Source organism: Fundulus heteroclitus, chromosome 7, assembly GCF_011125445.2.
Source record: "Fundulus heteroclitus isolate FHET01 chromosome 7, MU-UCD_Fhet_4.1, whole genome shotgun sequence".
Taxonomy (NCBI): Eukaryota; Metazoa; Chordata; class Actinopteri; order Cyprinodontiformes; family Fundulidae; genus Fundulus; species Fundulus heteroclitus.
In genome coordinates, this window is record NC_046367.1 from 331,484 (window position 1) to 346,461 (window position 14,978).

The following is a 14,978-nucleotide window of genomic DNA, read 5'->3' on the forward strand; positions in this document are numbered from 1 at the left end:
GCTTTTTATCTTTAAACCTCTTTGCTGTAACATCTGTTTCCAAACATAAGCACTTTTAAAACATTGTCTGTGGCTGCTCATCACGTTTGGGAACTCCTCGTGTTTCACACGGTTTGTTCTTTGGCGTGATAATAGGGCGTTAGCCTAGCTTTAGCCTAGCGTTAGCCTAGCGCTAGCCAAGCCTTAGCCTCATAATGGCTTCTCCGTCCCTGACTACGTCTTCTATCTGCTGCTCTCTGTGTCAGATGTTCAGTTATTCCTCTGCCTCCTTTAGTGATGATGGTACATGTAATAAATGTAGTGTTTTTGTAGCTTTGGAGGCGAGGGTGTCAGAATTGGAGACCCGGCTCCGTGCTGTTGAAAAACCAGCTGATAGCCGCTCTTTTGCTAGCGCGGAGCCGCATAGAGTAACTTCACGTAGCGAACCTAAAGCAGTAGCACCCGAACAGCCGGGTAACCAGGCTGGCTGGGTGACGGTTCGTAGGAAGCATAGCTCTAGATTACAGACCCCAGATCACCACCAACCCATCTGCGTTTCTAATAAATTTTCCCCTCTGAGCGACAATCTCGCCGAGGAGCCGACCTTAATTATTGGCAGCTCCATAATGAGAAATGTGGCACTAAAGAAACCAGGGACCATAGTTAAATGCCTACCAGGGGCCAGAACAGGCGACATAGAATCCTACCTAAAACTACTGGCTAAGGATAAGCGTAAATACCGCAAAATTGTTATTCACGCTGGCGGTAATGACACCCGGTCACGCCGATCAGAGGTCACCAAAGTTGGTGTTGCTTCGGTTTGTGAGTTTGCTAAAACTATGTCGGACTCTGTAATTTTCTCTGGTCCCCTGCCTGATCTGACCAGTGATGACATGTTTAGCCGCATGTCATCATTCAACCGCTGGTTGTCTAGGTGGTGTCCAGAAAACGACGTGGGCTACATTGATAACTGGAGAACTTTCTGGGGAAAACCTGGTCTGATCCGGAGAGACAGCATCCATCCTACTTTGGAGGGTGCAGCTCTTCTTTCTAGGAACCTGGCCGGATTTATTAGTTCTCCTAAATGCTAACAACCCAGGGTCCAGACCAGGAAGCAGAGCCGTAGTTTAACACACCTCTCTGCAGCTTCTGTACTGTTACCCACCCATTATCCTATTGAGACGGTGTCTTTCCCACGGCCAAAACTTAACAGATCAAAAACTGATCTAAAAGGAACAAATCATAAAAACCTAATAAAAATCAATACGGTTCACCTTGAACCTAAAAATAAAACAATAAAATGTGGTCTGTTAAATATAAGGTCTCTCCCTCCAAAGACTTTGTTAGTTAATGAATTGATTTCTGATAATCAGATTGATTTGTTTTGTCTCACAGAAACCTGGCTACAAGAGGACTACGTTAGTATAAATGAGTCAACTCCCTCCAGTTATTCAAATTTCCACATTCCCAGATCTGTGGGAAGAGGAGGAGGAGTGGCAACTATCTTTCTGTCTGATTTATTAATTAGTCCCAGGCCAACTAATAATTACAGTTCTTTTGAACATTTTAACCCTCAGTTTCCCTCATCCAAACTGCAAAGCAATAAAACCTCTTCTGTTTGTTGTTTTGTATCGTCCACCAGGCCCTTACACTCAGTTTTTGGATGAGTTGTCAGATTTCTTATCTGATTTGGTGTTAAATACTGATAAGGCTATTATAGTGGGTGATTTTAACATCCATGTTGACACTGAATGTGATAACCTTAGTGTAGCCTTTAAAACTATCCTAGATTCAATTGGTTTTGCTCAAAATGTGCATAAACCGACGCACTCTCGGCTCCATACTTTAAACCTTGTTCTGACATATGGCATTGATTGTGAAGAATTAACAGTATTCTCTCACAACCCTGTCCTGTCTGATCATTTTTTAATAACATTTGAGTTTAATCTAACTGAGTTCTCCACCCCCAAAAGAGGGTTCCATTATAGTAGATTTTTATCGGATAATGCTGTATCAAAACTTAAAGAGTCTGTCCCCTTTTTAATATCCTCAGTATTGCAGAAATGCCCTGTAGATGGCAGCATTGCTGTTTCTTCCCATTCACAAATCGATACCTTTGCTAACAATGTGACTTCCTCATTGCGTTCTGCATTAGACAATGTAGCTCCCTTGAAAAAGAAGGTGATTATTCACAGGAAGCTGGCTCCTTGGTTTAATTCAGAGCTGCGTTCCTTGAAGCACAATGTTAGGAAATTGGAAAGAAAATGGCGCTCTACACACCAAGAGGAATCCTACTTAATCTGGAGGGACAGACTATTGTTGTATAACAAGACCCTCCGCAGAGTTAGAGCAGCATATTTTTCATCATTAATTAAAGAGAATAAAAATAATCCTAGATTTCTCTTTAGTACAGTTGCCAAACTTACCCAGAGCCACAGCTCTGTTGATCCATCCGTTCCGTTAGCTCTTAGTAGTAATGATTTTATGGGATTCTTCATAAATAAAATTGATGCCATTAAAAATAAAATAATTGGCATCCTCCCAAACATGATTACCTCGTCCTCAGTAAGTGAGGCAGCATTGGAGGAATCTTTAGAATCTGCGCAGTGTCTGAACTGTTTAGAAGCAGTAGAGCTTTCTGAGCTATCTAAAATCTTAGCTTCATCTAAACCTTCTACCTGAATGTTAGACCCAATCCCAACCAAGTTGTTTAAGGACATATTCCCTTTGATCAGTGGCACTATTGTAGACATGATTAATCTATCCTTAGTAAATGGATATGTACCACAGGCTTTTAAAGTAGCTGTTATTAAACCTTTACTTAAGAAACCTTCTCTTGATCAAGATGAGTTAGTAAATTACAGACCTATATCTAATCTTCTTTTCTTATCTAAAATTCTTGAGAAAGTAGTTGCTAATCAACTATGTGAACATTTACAAAGTAATGACCTACTTGAGGAGTTTCAGTCAGGCTTCAGAGCTCATCATAGCACTGAAGCAGCTCTGGTGAAGGTCACCAATGATATTCTCATGGCCTCAGATAATGGACTTGTGTCTATACTTGTCCTGTTAGATCTCAGTGCTGCGTTTGATACAGTTGATCACAATATTCTCCTACAAAGACTTGAACATACTGTAGGGATTAAGGGGAAAGCATTAGGCTGGTTTAAATCTTATCTGTCAGACAGATTCCAATTTGTTCATGTTAATAATAAATCTTCCTCAAACTCTAGGGTCACCTGTGGAGTACCACAGGGTTCAGTCCTTGGACCAATTCTCTTTACTATATATATGCTTCCGATAGGCAAAATTATCAGACAGCATGGGATTAATTTCCACTGTTATGCTGATGACACTCAGCTATATTTATCCATAAATCCTGATGAATCCAATCAATTACTTCGACTGCAGTCATGTCTTGATGACATCAAAAGCTGGATGACTTTAAATTTCCTGCATCTAAATTCTGACAAGACCGAAGTTGTAATCTTTGGGCCAGAGTCCTCAAAAAAATAAACTTCTTAACCAATCACTTAATCTGGGTTGCATTAACCTGGCCTCTGGTAATAAAGTAAAAAATCTTGGTGTTATTTTTGACCAAGACATGTCATTTAAATCCCATATTAAACAGGTTTCCAGAGTTTCCTTTTTTCACCTCCGGAATATCGCCAAAATTAGAAACATTCTGTCCAGGAGTGATGCTGAAAAACTAGTCCATGCATTTGTTACTTCAAGGCTGGACTATTGTAATTCTTTACTATCAGGAAGTCCACAAAATGCAGTTCAAAGCCTTCAGCTGATCCAAAATGCTGCAGCAAGAGTTCTGATGAAAATCAACAAGAGGGATCATATTTCTCCAATTTTAGCTTCCCTTCATTGGCTTCCTGTTAAATCAAGAATAGAATTTAAAATTCTTCTTCTAACGTATAAAGCCCTTTATAATCAAACTCCATCATATATCAGAGCTCTGATTACCCCGTATGTTCCTAACAGAGCACTTCGCTCTCAGACTGCAGGTCTGCTGGTGGTTCCTAGAGTCTCTAAAAGTAGAATGGGAGGCAGATCCTTTAGCTATCAGGCTCCTCTCCTGTGGAACCAACTCCCAGTTTTGGTCCGTGAGGCAGACACCCTGTCTACTTTTAAGACTAGGCTTAAAACTTTTCTTTTTGACAAAAATTATAACTAGTGGCTCATGTTACTCTCAGCTACCTTTATAGTTTTACTGCTATAGGCTTAGGTTACTGGAGTATATCAGGATCTAATTTTCTCACTCTATTGAGTTCTACTGTTCTTCAATTATGCATTATGTGTTGTCATTTCTGCTTTAACTTTCTGTTCTCTCTCTTTTCTCTTCATAGTAGGTACACCTGGTCTGGCGTTCTGTTAACTGTGACATCATCCAGAGAAGACGGCTCACCCGCTACTACCATCTAATGTAGAACAGATTACTAGATCAATGTGTGCTTCTGTGCTTTTTGTTTCTCTTGTTGTGTCTCTGTTCTGTCTTCTGTAACCCCAGTCGGTCGAGGCAGATGACCGTTCATACTGAGCCCGGTTCTGCCGGAGGTTTTTCCTTCCCGTTAATGGGTGGTTTTTCTTCCCACTGTCGCTTCATGCTTGCTCAGTATGAGGGATTGCAGCAAAGCCATGTACAATGCAGATGACTCTTCCTGTGGCTCTATGGTTCCCCAGGAGTGAATGCTGCTTGTCGGGACTTTGATGCAATCAACTGGTTTCCTTATATAGGACATTTTTGACCAATCTGTATAATCTGACCCAATCTGTATAATATGATTGAACTTGACTTTGTAAAGTGCCTTGAGATGACATGTTTCATGATTTGGCGCTATATAAATAAAATTTAATTGAATTGAATTGAGAAGTAAAAGTGTTACAGCAGCTGCAGGAGAATTGGACATTGAGCCATAACTGAATAAAGGTCACCAGACTCAGAGGATATCTCCTATTTGCATTAGACAGGATTTTCAGCACTTCTTTGAGTTTGCTGAGGGATGCATTTTTAAGTAAATGAATGAGTGACCTTGGAGGTCATTTTTGTTGCAGCTCTCCATGGTCCCTACCTGTCTAAACCAGTTCCATCAATGTGCATGTGCCAAAAATACAACCATCTCCTGCCTCAATGACTACCATCCTTTTGCTCTGACCTCTGTCATCAAGAAGTGCTTTGAGAGGATCCTCCTGACATACATCCCTGCTGGCCTGGACAGCCTGCAGCTCGCCTAGAGAGAGAATCTGTCTACAAAGGATGCTGTCTCATTCACACTTCACACGGCTTGACTCATCTGCAGAATTCCAACACTGTGCTCCCAGACATGCTGGCTCTGTAGCTCCCCAACCTGGGTATATCTGCACTGCTCTGCTCCTGGATCAGTGTCTTCCTCACTAACAGACCCCAGGTGGTGATGATAGGGAAATGCACATCTGCGTTCCATCTCCTTAACACTGGAACGCCGCAGGGTTGTGTCCTCTGCCCTGCTTTTTACACTGCAATAAATGGATTTCAGTCAATCCCATTTTCCTATAGCTCCATTACTGGAGCAAAAAATTAGACAATTTGTCTGTTATACTGTGTTATCTTTAATGTTGTCTGTAGGCAGTCTTGGTGACAAACAAAACATTCCACACTGATGAGGACCTGTGGGCAAAATCTGCATGACTTTGAAATGGCCTAATAAATATCTGCGGAAGGAATGATCAGTCAACCAAACAGTATATTTTCTTGTGAGTGCCATCCTCTTTGACTGGAGGATTTATATATTTTTGGCTTGGAAACATAAAACAAACTGGAACTGTGCATCCTTTTCAAAAATAGGTGAGTATTTCTTACCTTTCTCAAATACACTGGGTAATTGAATGCCATCCTTCTGGTTGACCTGCAGCACATGTTGACATCTCTTCAAAATGTAAGACTAATACTCAATTCAGTTATAATGGCAAATCAAAACACGGCATCCTTGAGATTGAATCATACAGATTGGCTAAAAAGTTTTGCATCTAAGTATTTCTGTACAATGTCGAATGGCTACCTGTTTGTCTACAGATGCATAGTATTTGGACCACCAGTCAATAACAGACTCTGCAGATTCATCAGCAATGGTACGCCTCCTCCTCTTAGTGGACCTGCGCATGCTCTTTGAGCTGCTTACCTATATGGAAAAATATCCAGAAATAATAAAACAGTCTTTGAGTTGCAGTATATGATATGTCAACATATATTTATTATGAACTTCACCTTTTTCTTCTTGGGTTCTGGCTTTGGTGTGGGAGGAGCTGGAGGTGGTTGTGCTTCCTCCTCCACAGTAATTAGGAAGTCCTGATTAGTTAGAGCCACGGTTGAACAGGTCTCTACTGCATCCTGAGACAGCCCTGTCAGCCACAGTTCATTTCAGTTTTATTTATATACCAGTAAATTACAAGAAATGCCATCTCAAGGCAAACTGGTCCAATTCCTATGCAGTTATAGGAGTCTGAATTCAATTCAGTACTTCTCTATTAAGTCCATACATCTTACTGCCAAGAACTCATCACAGTCACGCTCAACATGTATACTTTTGAACAATTTACCCTGGAATTCATCTACCCAGGAAAAATAGTTGTTTGCAAGTTTGATTTTGTACTGATTTTGAATCTTGCTTGTTTTACCTGATTTTTCACATTTTGATGGTTCTGTGTATTGCTAATCTTTTCTGATTCTATTGCATTTTCTTGTCGCAACTCTGCAGATTTCCAATGTTTTTTATCTAATGAGCTGCACATCTGGGTCCTATCTTACAAGATGCTGGAAAACTGGAAATAATGAACTGCTTTCAAAAAAGAGAACATAAAATTACAGGCAGTCAATACCCTCAGCTCGGTGCAGCTCTGGTGTCAGGGGAGGTCCTGGGGTGAGTGTGACCTGAGATGGTTTGTGTGAATGAACTGCATGAGGAGGAGGTGGAGTGTACTTGAAGGCCTTGAGGTTGTTGATAATGTGGTTTCCAACAAGTGTGCTGCGCCCAAAGGCCCGCCAATCAACAACTGTGATACTAAGAGGAGGATGGAGGTGTTCGTTTTCTGGTAACTCCTGCCGCACGACACAGTGGAAAAAGAAACGTAAACTGTTATGTACATCAGCACAGGGCAAAAAGTGTGTTACATTGTCAAAGACAAAATTAACAGTATTCCATTCAACAGTACGCAGAGGAACCATTTCAGTGTTCTAACACGTTATGTCAAGTTAAAGTGAGAGATCACATTTGGAGATCATCAATGCTCCATTCTCCAGCTGATTTTATTCAATACTATCCCCTTCCTTAAATAATGGCTGAAGTCATTTTTTGCCAAAATTTTTTTTTTTGCCTAATTAAACTTATAACTTATTGCCATCTTATTTGATATGTTTCTAAAAAAACTGAAAAAAAGACTTAGGAGAAGCATTTATATTCGTAACCTTCCTAAAATAATGGCGTTAACTATAAGGATAACTAAAACATCTCTAACCATACTAATGTTGATCAAGCACCTTTTCAATGTCTCAATCACCACATAACTCCTGTTCCTTAAAGTCACTAGATTTGTCCATAATGTTGGTGAGTTGACTGGTCAAAATAACTTCTTCTAGAGCAGATTGAATAGTTTGGGTTCCAGAAAAGTCAGGTTCCTTTTCAGCACTCAGACTTCATGACACGTTGGGTCAAGCTGATGCTAATTTTGCTCTCCTCTGGCGGTGCAGTCTCTCAAGCCTTCTCTGATTTATTTTGTCCTTTCTACAAATCATTTCCATCACAAACCTGAGAAGAAACGCCAAATCTAACCTTTCTCTGTCCATTTAGGAATCACAAGTAGTAACAAAAATGCCTTCACAGCTAGGATCCTACAAAAAATATAGCAGGACGTGTTGTGTGGCATCAGGCTCAGCACTTCACATAGTGATCGAGTCCTGAGAAAGGCACAAGCTATTTTAGCCAGCCCAGATCACCCACTCTCACAAGAGTTTGTGCTTCACCCCTCTGGGTGGTGATTCAGGCTCCAGAGTGCCAAAAGTAAAAAAACTTTTTTGATTTTAATACAGTTGTTGTTTACGTATGTTTATGTAAGCTGTCTGTATATTATTTAATATGTTGAACCTTTGTCCTAACTTAATTATCATTGCAGGAGCTGTGAAGTCTACTGTGCATATAATTTTATTCAAATTACCTCATATAGCAAAGTATTTAATTATTTATTGATTTTGGGGATTTGGTATGATGGTAATATAATCTGTTCTAAAGAGGAAAACAAAAACGGTCCAAGTATGGAGCAGATGATAGGGGGTAGAAAGGAAGAGGAACGATGATGGAAGGAGAAAGAAAGGAGACAGAAGGCACTATATTTACCATTTCTTAAGTTAAATATTATTTTCTACCAGATACACCGCATCAGAACTTTCACCGAACTAGTGGAAATGGCTAATAGATGCCTATGACAGGATTCAACGCCCGTATTATGGTACATTGAGTTACCAATGGACTTCTTGATAACTTTGTTGTCAAGCGATTGAAGATCAATAACAGGGTCTGTCCTTGCAGTCGTAGACTGATCCCTGCTTTTTTATTATGATCATCATCACCCATGAGGGAAGATCTAGCATGGTGCTCCTGGTAGTGATAGGTGGTCGATTTATATTACCTCTTTTTCTGAAAAAAAAAAATATCCTAATTTTCTAAGTCAAATTGCATTAACAGTTGTTACCTTCTCAACCAGCTTCTGGGTTTTGCTTGGGTTGTATCGGATCAAAACCTTACTTCACTCACCAACATTAACTTTCTAATTTATGTTCAAAAGGCATTTTGCAAACAGTGTGTTAAGAAACATTTGGCAACATAATGTTCCTCATAGACCAGCTGACTTGTAAAGCTCTCCGGCTATCCTAATGTAGGTTATTTGTGTTAAGATTGTTAATATTACCAGCTCTATGGCATCAACTGGTGTGGTGAAGTTTGGGTTGGACTTGTACTTCTGGATGACTGAGGAACGCAGAGTTTTACCTGCACACTCTATGAACACCTGGAAAAGATGAACATGTTCAAGCTCATTTTCCTGAGATCCCTGATTTGTTTGGAAACTTTCTGATATACATTTAGGAAGTACACTAAATGCAAATGGACACCACCAAAAAACTCTGTGTAATGTAGATTCCCTTTAAATTAAGGTATTTTCTTGAACCTGAGGCCGATCCACAGACAGGAGCTGCACCTTCTTTAGCTCCCTCAATCCCCAGAACAAAACCTGTTGGGAAATATGAACATCTGTTTTAAAGATCAATTTAAAAGATAATTTCAACGGCTTTTGATCAGCAGGTAAAGCAGCCAAACCTCCAGCCTGTAGGTGCTGAGAACAGGCCTGATGTTGGCAGGAACAGCATAGATGCCTCCTTCTTGTTCTTCTAAATCTGGCAGGCTACCCTGGCCAGACTCTGAAATCTACACAGTGTGTTATAGGAAAGCTTCACTGGGGATAAAGTGTGTTAAGTAGGCATAGGCCAGTTAGTGGTAATAAGGAACACTATACAATGGTTTTAAACAGTTCATAGCAGATTATGTACTGCAAATATTGGCAAAGTTTCTCTTACCTATCATTCAAAGATATTATATAACTTGATTTTGAACACGTGTCCATGGAAGTGACCAGAAGGACTAACCTGCAGAAGTTCAAATGCAGCCAGCAGGTCTCCTCCTGGCTGGCTGCCACAGTGAAGTGGGCTGTACTGCAGGGTGGGGGGTACATAGGGTTCAGAGGCCAAGCGCACTTCAGGGATCGCTACTGTCGCTCCCAGATACTCTGCTTTTCCCTGCACAGGGCACAGAGCAGTGAGGGGGTCAGCGATAGCAACCACTAAGACTTCTCTGGAAAATCCTTCAGCTGTTGGGATTACCAGAGCGTCATCATCGTACACCTCGACAACAACATGTGGAGGCTCCTCCTGGATGTACTGTAGGTCTCCACTTAGCAGAAGGTGGCTCATTGGCAAACACTGATTCCATGTAGGACTGAGAGTCTGGCTAATGATCTGACAACAACCAAGAAACAATAATATGGACAGCAGAAATTCCAGCACACAGAAGAGAAGTTCAATCTAAACATGCACGATTTATCCTTTGTTACTTTAGTCTTTTAGTTCAGGATGCCATGAAGGACACAGCCACATGAGCTGGTTCTAACATTACTGGTAATCACACACTTACATTGGTGATTTGGCTGTGGGAGAGAAATGTGACTCTGGCGAATGGGTCTGACAGGCCTGTGTTGTCAGCAGCGATCAGACCACGAGCCTGATACATGTGGCACCGCAGCTGGAACGTTTGCTGCTCTGGAGGAATAAACAAAGCAGCAGGTCTATTCACAAGCTCTGTGAAATGTTGATACAATATATAAGATAAGATAAGATAAGATAGACTTTATTGATCTCACAGTGGAGATATTCACGTCTCACATTGGCTCAATAATCACAAGAAGGTGCCAAAAGGAGGAAAAGGTGCATAAGGTATATACAGTGTGTCCACATACATATAGTGGATAGAGAGAAAAAAAGAAATAAAGCAGGGATTTAAGATGACTTATGTACATTCAAGGTGACTTGTATACATATGGATTTGACGTTGTACATTAAAGTGTTACCAGGTAAAGAACAACAGTGAGGTAGTGAGATAACTATAACAGCAGAAGTCACTTATTTACAGGTTATTGCACAGGTTATTGCTGTTATAGTGCAGCATTGTATAATCTGGTAGCAGCAGGGATGAATGACCTGCGGTAGCGCTCCTTTTTACAGACAGGATGTCTAAGTCTGTCACTAAAGGAGCTGCTCAGCTCCTCTACAGTCTGGTGCAGGGGGTGGAAGGTGTTCTCCATGATGGATGTGAGCTTGGACAACATATTTACCTGATAAAGATCTTACTTTGATCGAGAAATTTCCAAGCTACATTAGCTGATCATATTAAGCCAACAGAAAACAATAATCTATTTAGGCGATGTCTATCAATGTTTTTAAGATAACAGACCTCTTACAGTGGGGCATTGTAATGAAGATCTTCATTACCTTTTCTAGGACACTTAAAATGTAGTTATAAAATATTGTGTGAGAATAAATTGCACTGTGTGATTGAAGTATTTTATTTTCAGTGATGGTTTTAGGCAGTTTCTTCTCAGCTGGTACTGATGATGACCTGTCAACAAACCAAACCAAGCAATTGATAAGATACGAGTATTGTTGATTACTGTCTCAAATTGTGACTGTTTTCAGTGTTTGTGTAAGTGACTTACATCTGTCTCTTCCCCTGCAAGGTGTTCAGGCTAAAAGATTCCCTGGGGGCCTGAACACCTTTTAAAGGTTCCGAAGAGTCCATTATAGATTGAGGGGGAGAAGTAAACTGTGCAATTTGGTTGTTGTAGTATTTTTAGAATTTAGATATAAATGTTCAGAGATATTTATAGACTATGTTTGTTAAATAAAGTGTAATGTTTTAGCTACATTATTTGTTAGTCTTTGCATATTAAAGTGTGAGTCTATGTTTTCCCTGTTTAATGGTAGATCTGGTAAATGGGAGGGGTTAGTGAGCTATAAAAGGCTGCCTGTTAAGAGGCTAGAGTGATTCAATTATTAAGAGCAAAATTAAATCTGAATGGCAACATTTGTGGGAGGAAGGAACTAAAGGTCATCATTTATTTCAAATACAAAAGAAAGTAGGGAATATGGAAATGATAGGAGAAAATCGAAAAGAACAAGTAGTAATGACAAGATTGCAGCTCGGACATACTGGATTAAATAAAACTTTACATCTGATAGGTAAACATCCAAATGGTAGTTGTGAGTGTGGTATGGATATGGAAACAGTAGAACATGTAATAATTCAATGGTGAAAAATATACAGTAAGTAGAGAGAAGCTAAAATAAGAAATTAGGAAATATGATATAGATACATTAAAACTTAATAAGATTAATTAAACATAAAATAAATAGAGCAGTTATAACATTTTTTAAGGTGACAGGATTATATATAAGAATTTAGATTAAAGGGAGATACTTTGGTCCACACTCCAGCATAGTAGATGCCGATAATGCATCCTAACATTAGACATCACCCGCCAGTAAAAATTACAAAGAAGAAGAAGGCTAGAGTGATTGTGGCTGCTCCAGTGACCAGATGTAACCAGTGAAACAGAGTTTTTCTACCTGTTTGTCTACGTTGGAGAATAAACGCCCAGTGAGTCTGCACCTTTTCGCTGCCTCAAGTCTCCTGCTTAAAACAGCCTCTAAGGGCCATTCTAACAGGCAAGTTCTCCTACTTAGAAAGATGAGAGAGTTCTGTCATTTACATCATAGGTACACTCCTATTATGAAAGACTTATGAGAAGAAAAATCCAGGAAATCACATTGTAATATTTTTACAGAATTTATTTGTAAATTACGGTGGAACATAAGTATTTGGTCCTCCACACACAAGCAAGATGTCTGGCCCTCATGGACCTGTAACTTCTTCTTTAAGAAACTCTTGTCCTCCGCTCATTACCTGTATTAATGTCACCTGTTTGAACTTGTTATTTGTATCATAGACATCTTTCCACAGCCTCAAACAGTCAGACTCCAAACTAGACTGTGGCCAAGAACAAAGAGCTGACGAAGGACACCAGGAAGAACATTTTAGACCCGCACCAGGCTGGAAAGAGTGAATCTACAACACCTATGTTTCATGGACTTCAACTCAGCCTTCAAAACCATGCACCCAGACGTGCAAGCTCTGAAGCTCCACAACATGCGATTATCCATACCTTCCTTCTCCTGGATCACAGACTTTCTCACCAAGGGGTCAGGATAGGGAAATGCACATCAGCCTCACTGATCATTGGCATGCCACAAGGTTGTGTCCTCAGCCTTGCTCTCTTCACCCTCTTCACCCATGACTGCTCGGCTATCCATCCCACAAACATGGTGGTGAAGTTTGTGGATGACACCACTGTGGTGAGTCTCATATCCAATAACGATTAGACCCATTTTAAAGAGGAGGTCCACAATCTCACACAGTGGTGCTCCAGGAACAACTTGACCCTGAAGACCAGCAAGACCAATGAGGTAATATTGGACTACAGGAGGTCCAAGAGGACTAAACATGCTCCTCTTTGCCTACACGGGGAGGTAATGGAGCATGTGGACAGCATTAGGTTCCTTGGCATCTTCTCCAACCTATCCTGGTCTGTGAAGACTTCCCACCTGATGAAGAAGGCCCAACAGAGAATTGAAATGGACTGGACTTTCCACTAAGCTGCTAAAAAACCTTTACATTACTACAATAGAAAGTGTTTTATATCTTAACATAACTGTATGATATGGGAGCTTCCCAGTGAAGGAGAGTTGGGATTTAGCATGTTTGTGAGGACAACACAGGGGATTGTAGGATGCCATCTCCAAGAACTCCGGCAGAACTCGGTTTATGCTGCAAAAGTCCAGAGAAGGGCTAGACACATTTCCACTAATGCCACACACCCGGGTAATGAACTGTTGTACCCACTTCAATCAGGTAAATGTTTCAGGAACATCAAATCCAAAACTAACAGACTCAATAAGAGCTTCTTCACAAAAGACGTTAGGGTTATTGCCCCCTGCTGAGCATACTCATGAATCTGTTACACATCACAATAATACTACTGTGAATGCGTTTTTGCACAGTCTAACTTATCAGATATGTTTCCTTGCACAGTTCTGTATACGAATGTTTAGGAATATTGCACATAATTTACTACAGGGTTGACTGTATCATCAAAGAAGCTTTGAGTGATTAATTCATGCAACAAGGAAAATCATAGATTTAAAAAGGCAATAAAAGATTTCTGATTCTACAACAGGCAAGCAGGTTGATGTGAATAAATCAACTGTGGGAACAATTGTAAGAAAATAAAAGACATAAAATGTGACAGACTAGCGACCTGTCCAGGGTGTACCCTGCCTATCGCCCATTGAATGCTGGAGATAGACACCAGCACCCTTCGCGTGTCCCACAAGGGACGAGCGTGATGGAAAATGGATGGATGGATGGATGGATGGATGGATGGATGGATAAAGACATAAAAGACAATTGAAAATCTTCAATCAGAGGCCCCATGCATGAGCTCATCCTGTGGGGTCAAAATCATCATGAAAAAAAGTGACAAAAATCCAAGAACTACATGGAGGGACCTGATGAATGACCTGCAGAGAACTGGGACCAAAGGAACAAAGGCTACCATCAGTAATACACTACGTTGAGAGGGACTCAAATCCTGCAGTGCCAGGCGTGTCCCCCTGCTTAAGTCTGTACATGTCCAGGCTCTTCTGAAGTTTGCCAGAGAGTATATGGCTGATCCAGAGGAGGACTGGGAGAATATTGTGTGGTCAGACGAAACCAAAATAGAACTTATAGGCACAGACTCAACTTGTCGTGTTTGGAGGAAGAAGAACGATTCCAAACCCACCACTTGGGCAACAAAGGAGTGGCTCCATAAAAAGCATTACAAGGTCTTAGAGCGGTATAGCCAGTCTCTACACCTCAACCCCATAGAAAATTTGTAGAGGGTGTTGAAAGTTGAAAGAACAATTAATCACTGCTCTAGAGGAGATCTCCAAAATACCAGCTACAGTGTGTGCAAACCTGGTGAAGACTTCCAGGAAAAATTTGACCTCTATCATTGCCAACAAATGTTATGCGTATAATTATGCATATAATGTTATGTGTAAGTATTGAGCTAAACTGTTGTCACTGACCAAATACTTACGTTACAGCCCAGTTAGGTCTTTGCTTTTTTTTTTTGAAGAATTTGGAATTGGGCCTGCTGCAGGTGGTGCTGGTAGACCTAATTGCTGCTACTGCTTAGAAGCTGCCATGTGTGCAGAGCAAAGGAGGCTCTCACCTGTGATTCCTCCCCTGTTGGTTTGGTTGTTTTTTGTTTGTTTGTTTTTCATTGGATTTTGGTTGTATTTTGTCTTTTGC

At 40.5% G+C, this 14,978-nt stretch overlaps 1 protein-coding gene across 3 annotated transcripts in view; it reads right to left on the reverse strand.

Annotated features, from left to right (window-relative positions):
- Nucleotides 1-14,978, reverse strand: part of fer1l6 (fer-1 like family member 6) — a 93,224-nt gene that overhangs the window by 32,785 nt on the left and 45,461 nt on the right. For all 3 annotated transcript variants that reach the window (XM_036138718.1, XM_036138719.1, XM_036138717.1), the window contains 10 exons: nucleotides 10,203-10,327; nucleotides 9,893-10,027; nucleotides 9,659-9,808; nucleotides 9,333-9,440; nucleotides 9,184-9,246; nucleotides 8,926-9,024; nucleotides 6,844-7,063; nucleotides 6,233-6,366; nucleotides 6,027-6,146; nucleotides 5,828-5,873 (listed from right to left, as the gene is read on the reverse strand). In XM_036138718.1, coding sequence (XP_035994611.1) covers nucleotides 5,828-5,873; nucleotides 6,027-6,146; nucleotides 6,233-6,366; nucleotides 6,844-7,063; nucleotides 8,926-9,024; nucleotides 9,184-9,246; nucleotides 9,333-9,440; nucleotides 9,659-9,808; nucleotides 9,893-10,027; nucleotides 10,203-10,327 — 1,200 coding nt within the window. The remainder of the gene's footprint in view (nucleotides 1-5,827; nucleotides 5,874-6,026; nucleotides 6,147-6,232; nucleotides 6,367-6,843; nucleotides 7,064-8,925; nucleotides 9,025-9,183; nucleotides 9,247-9,332; nucleotides 9,441-9,658; nucleotides 9,809-9,892; nucleotides 10,028-10,202; nucleotides 10,328-14,978) is intronic.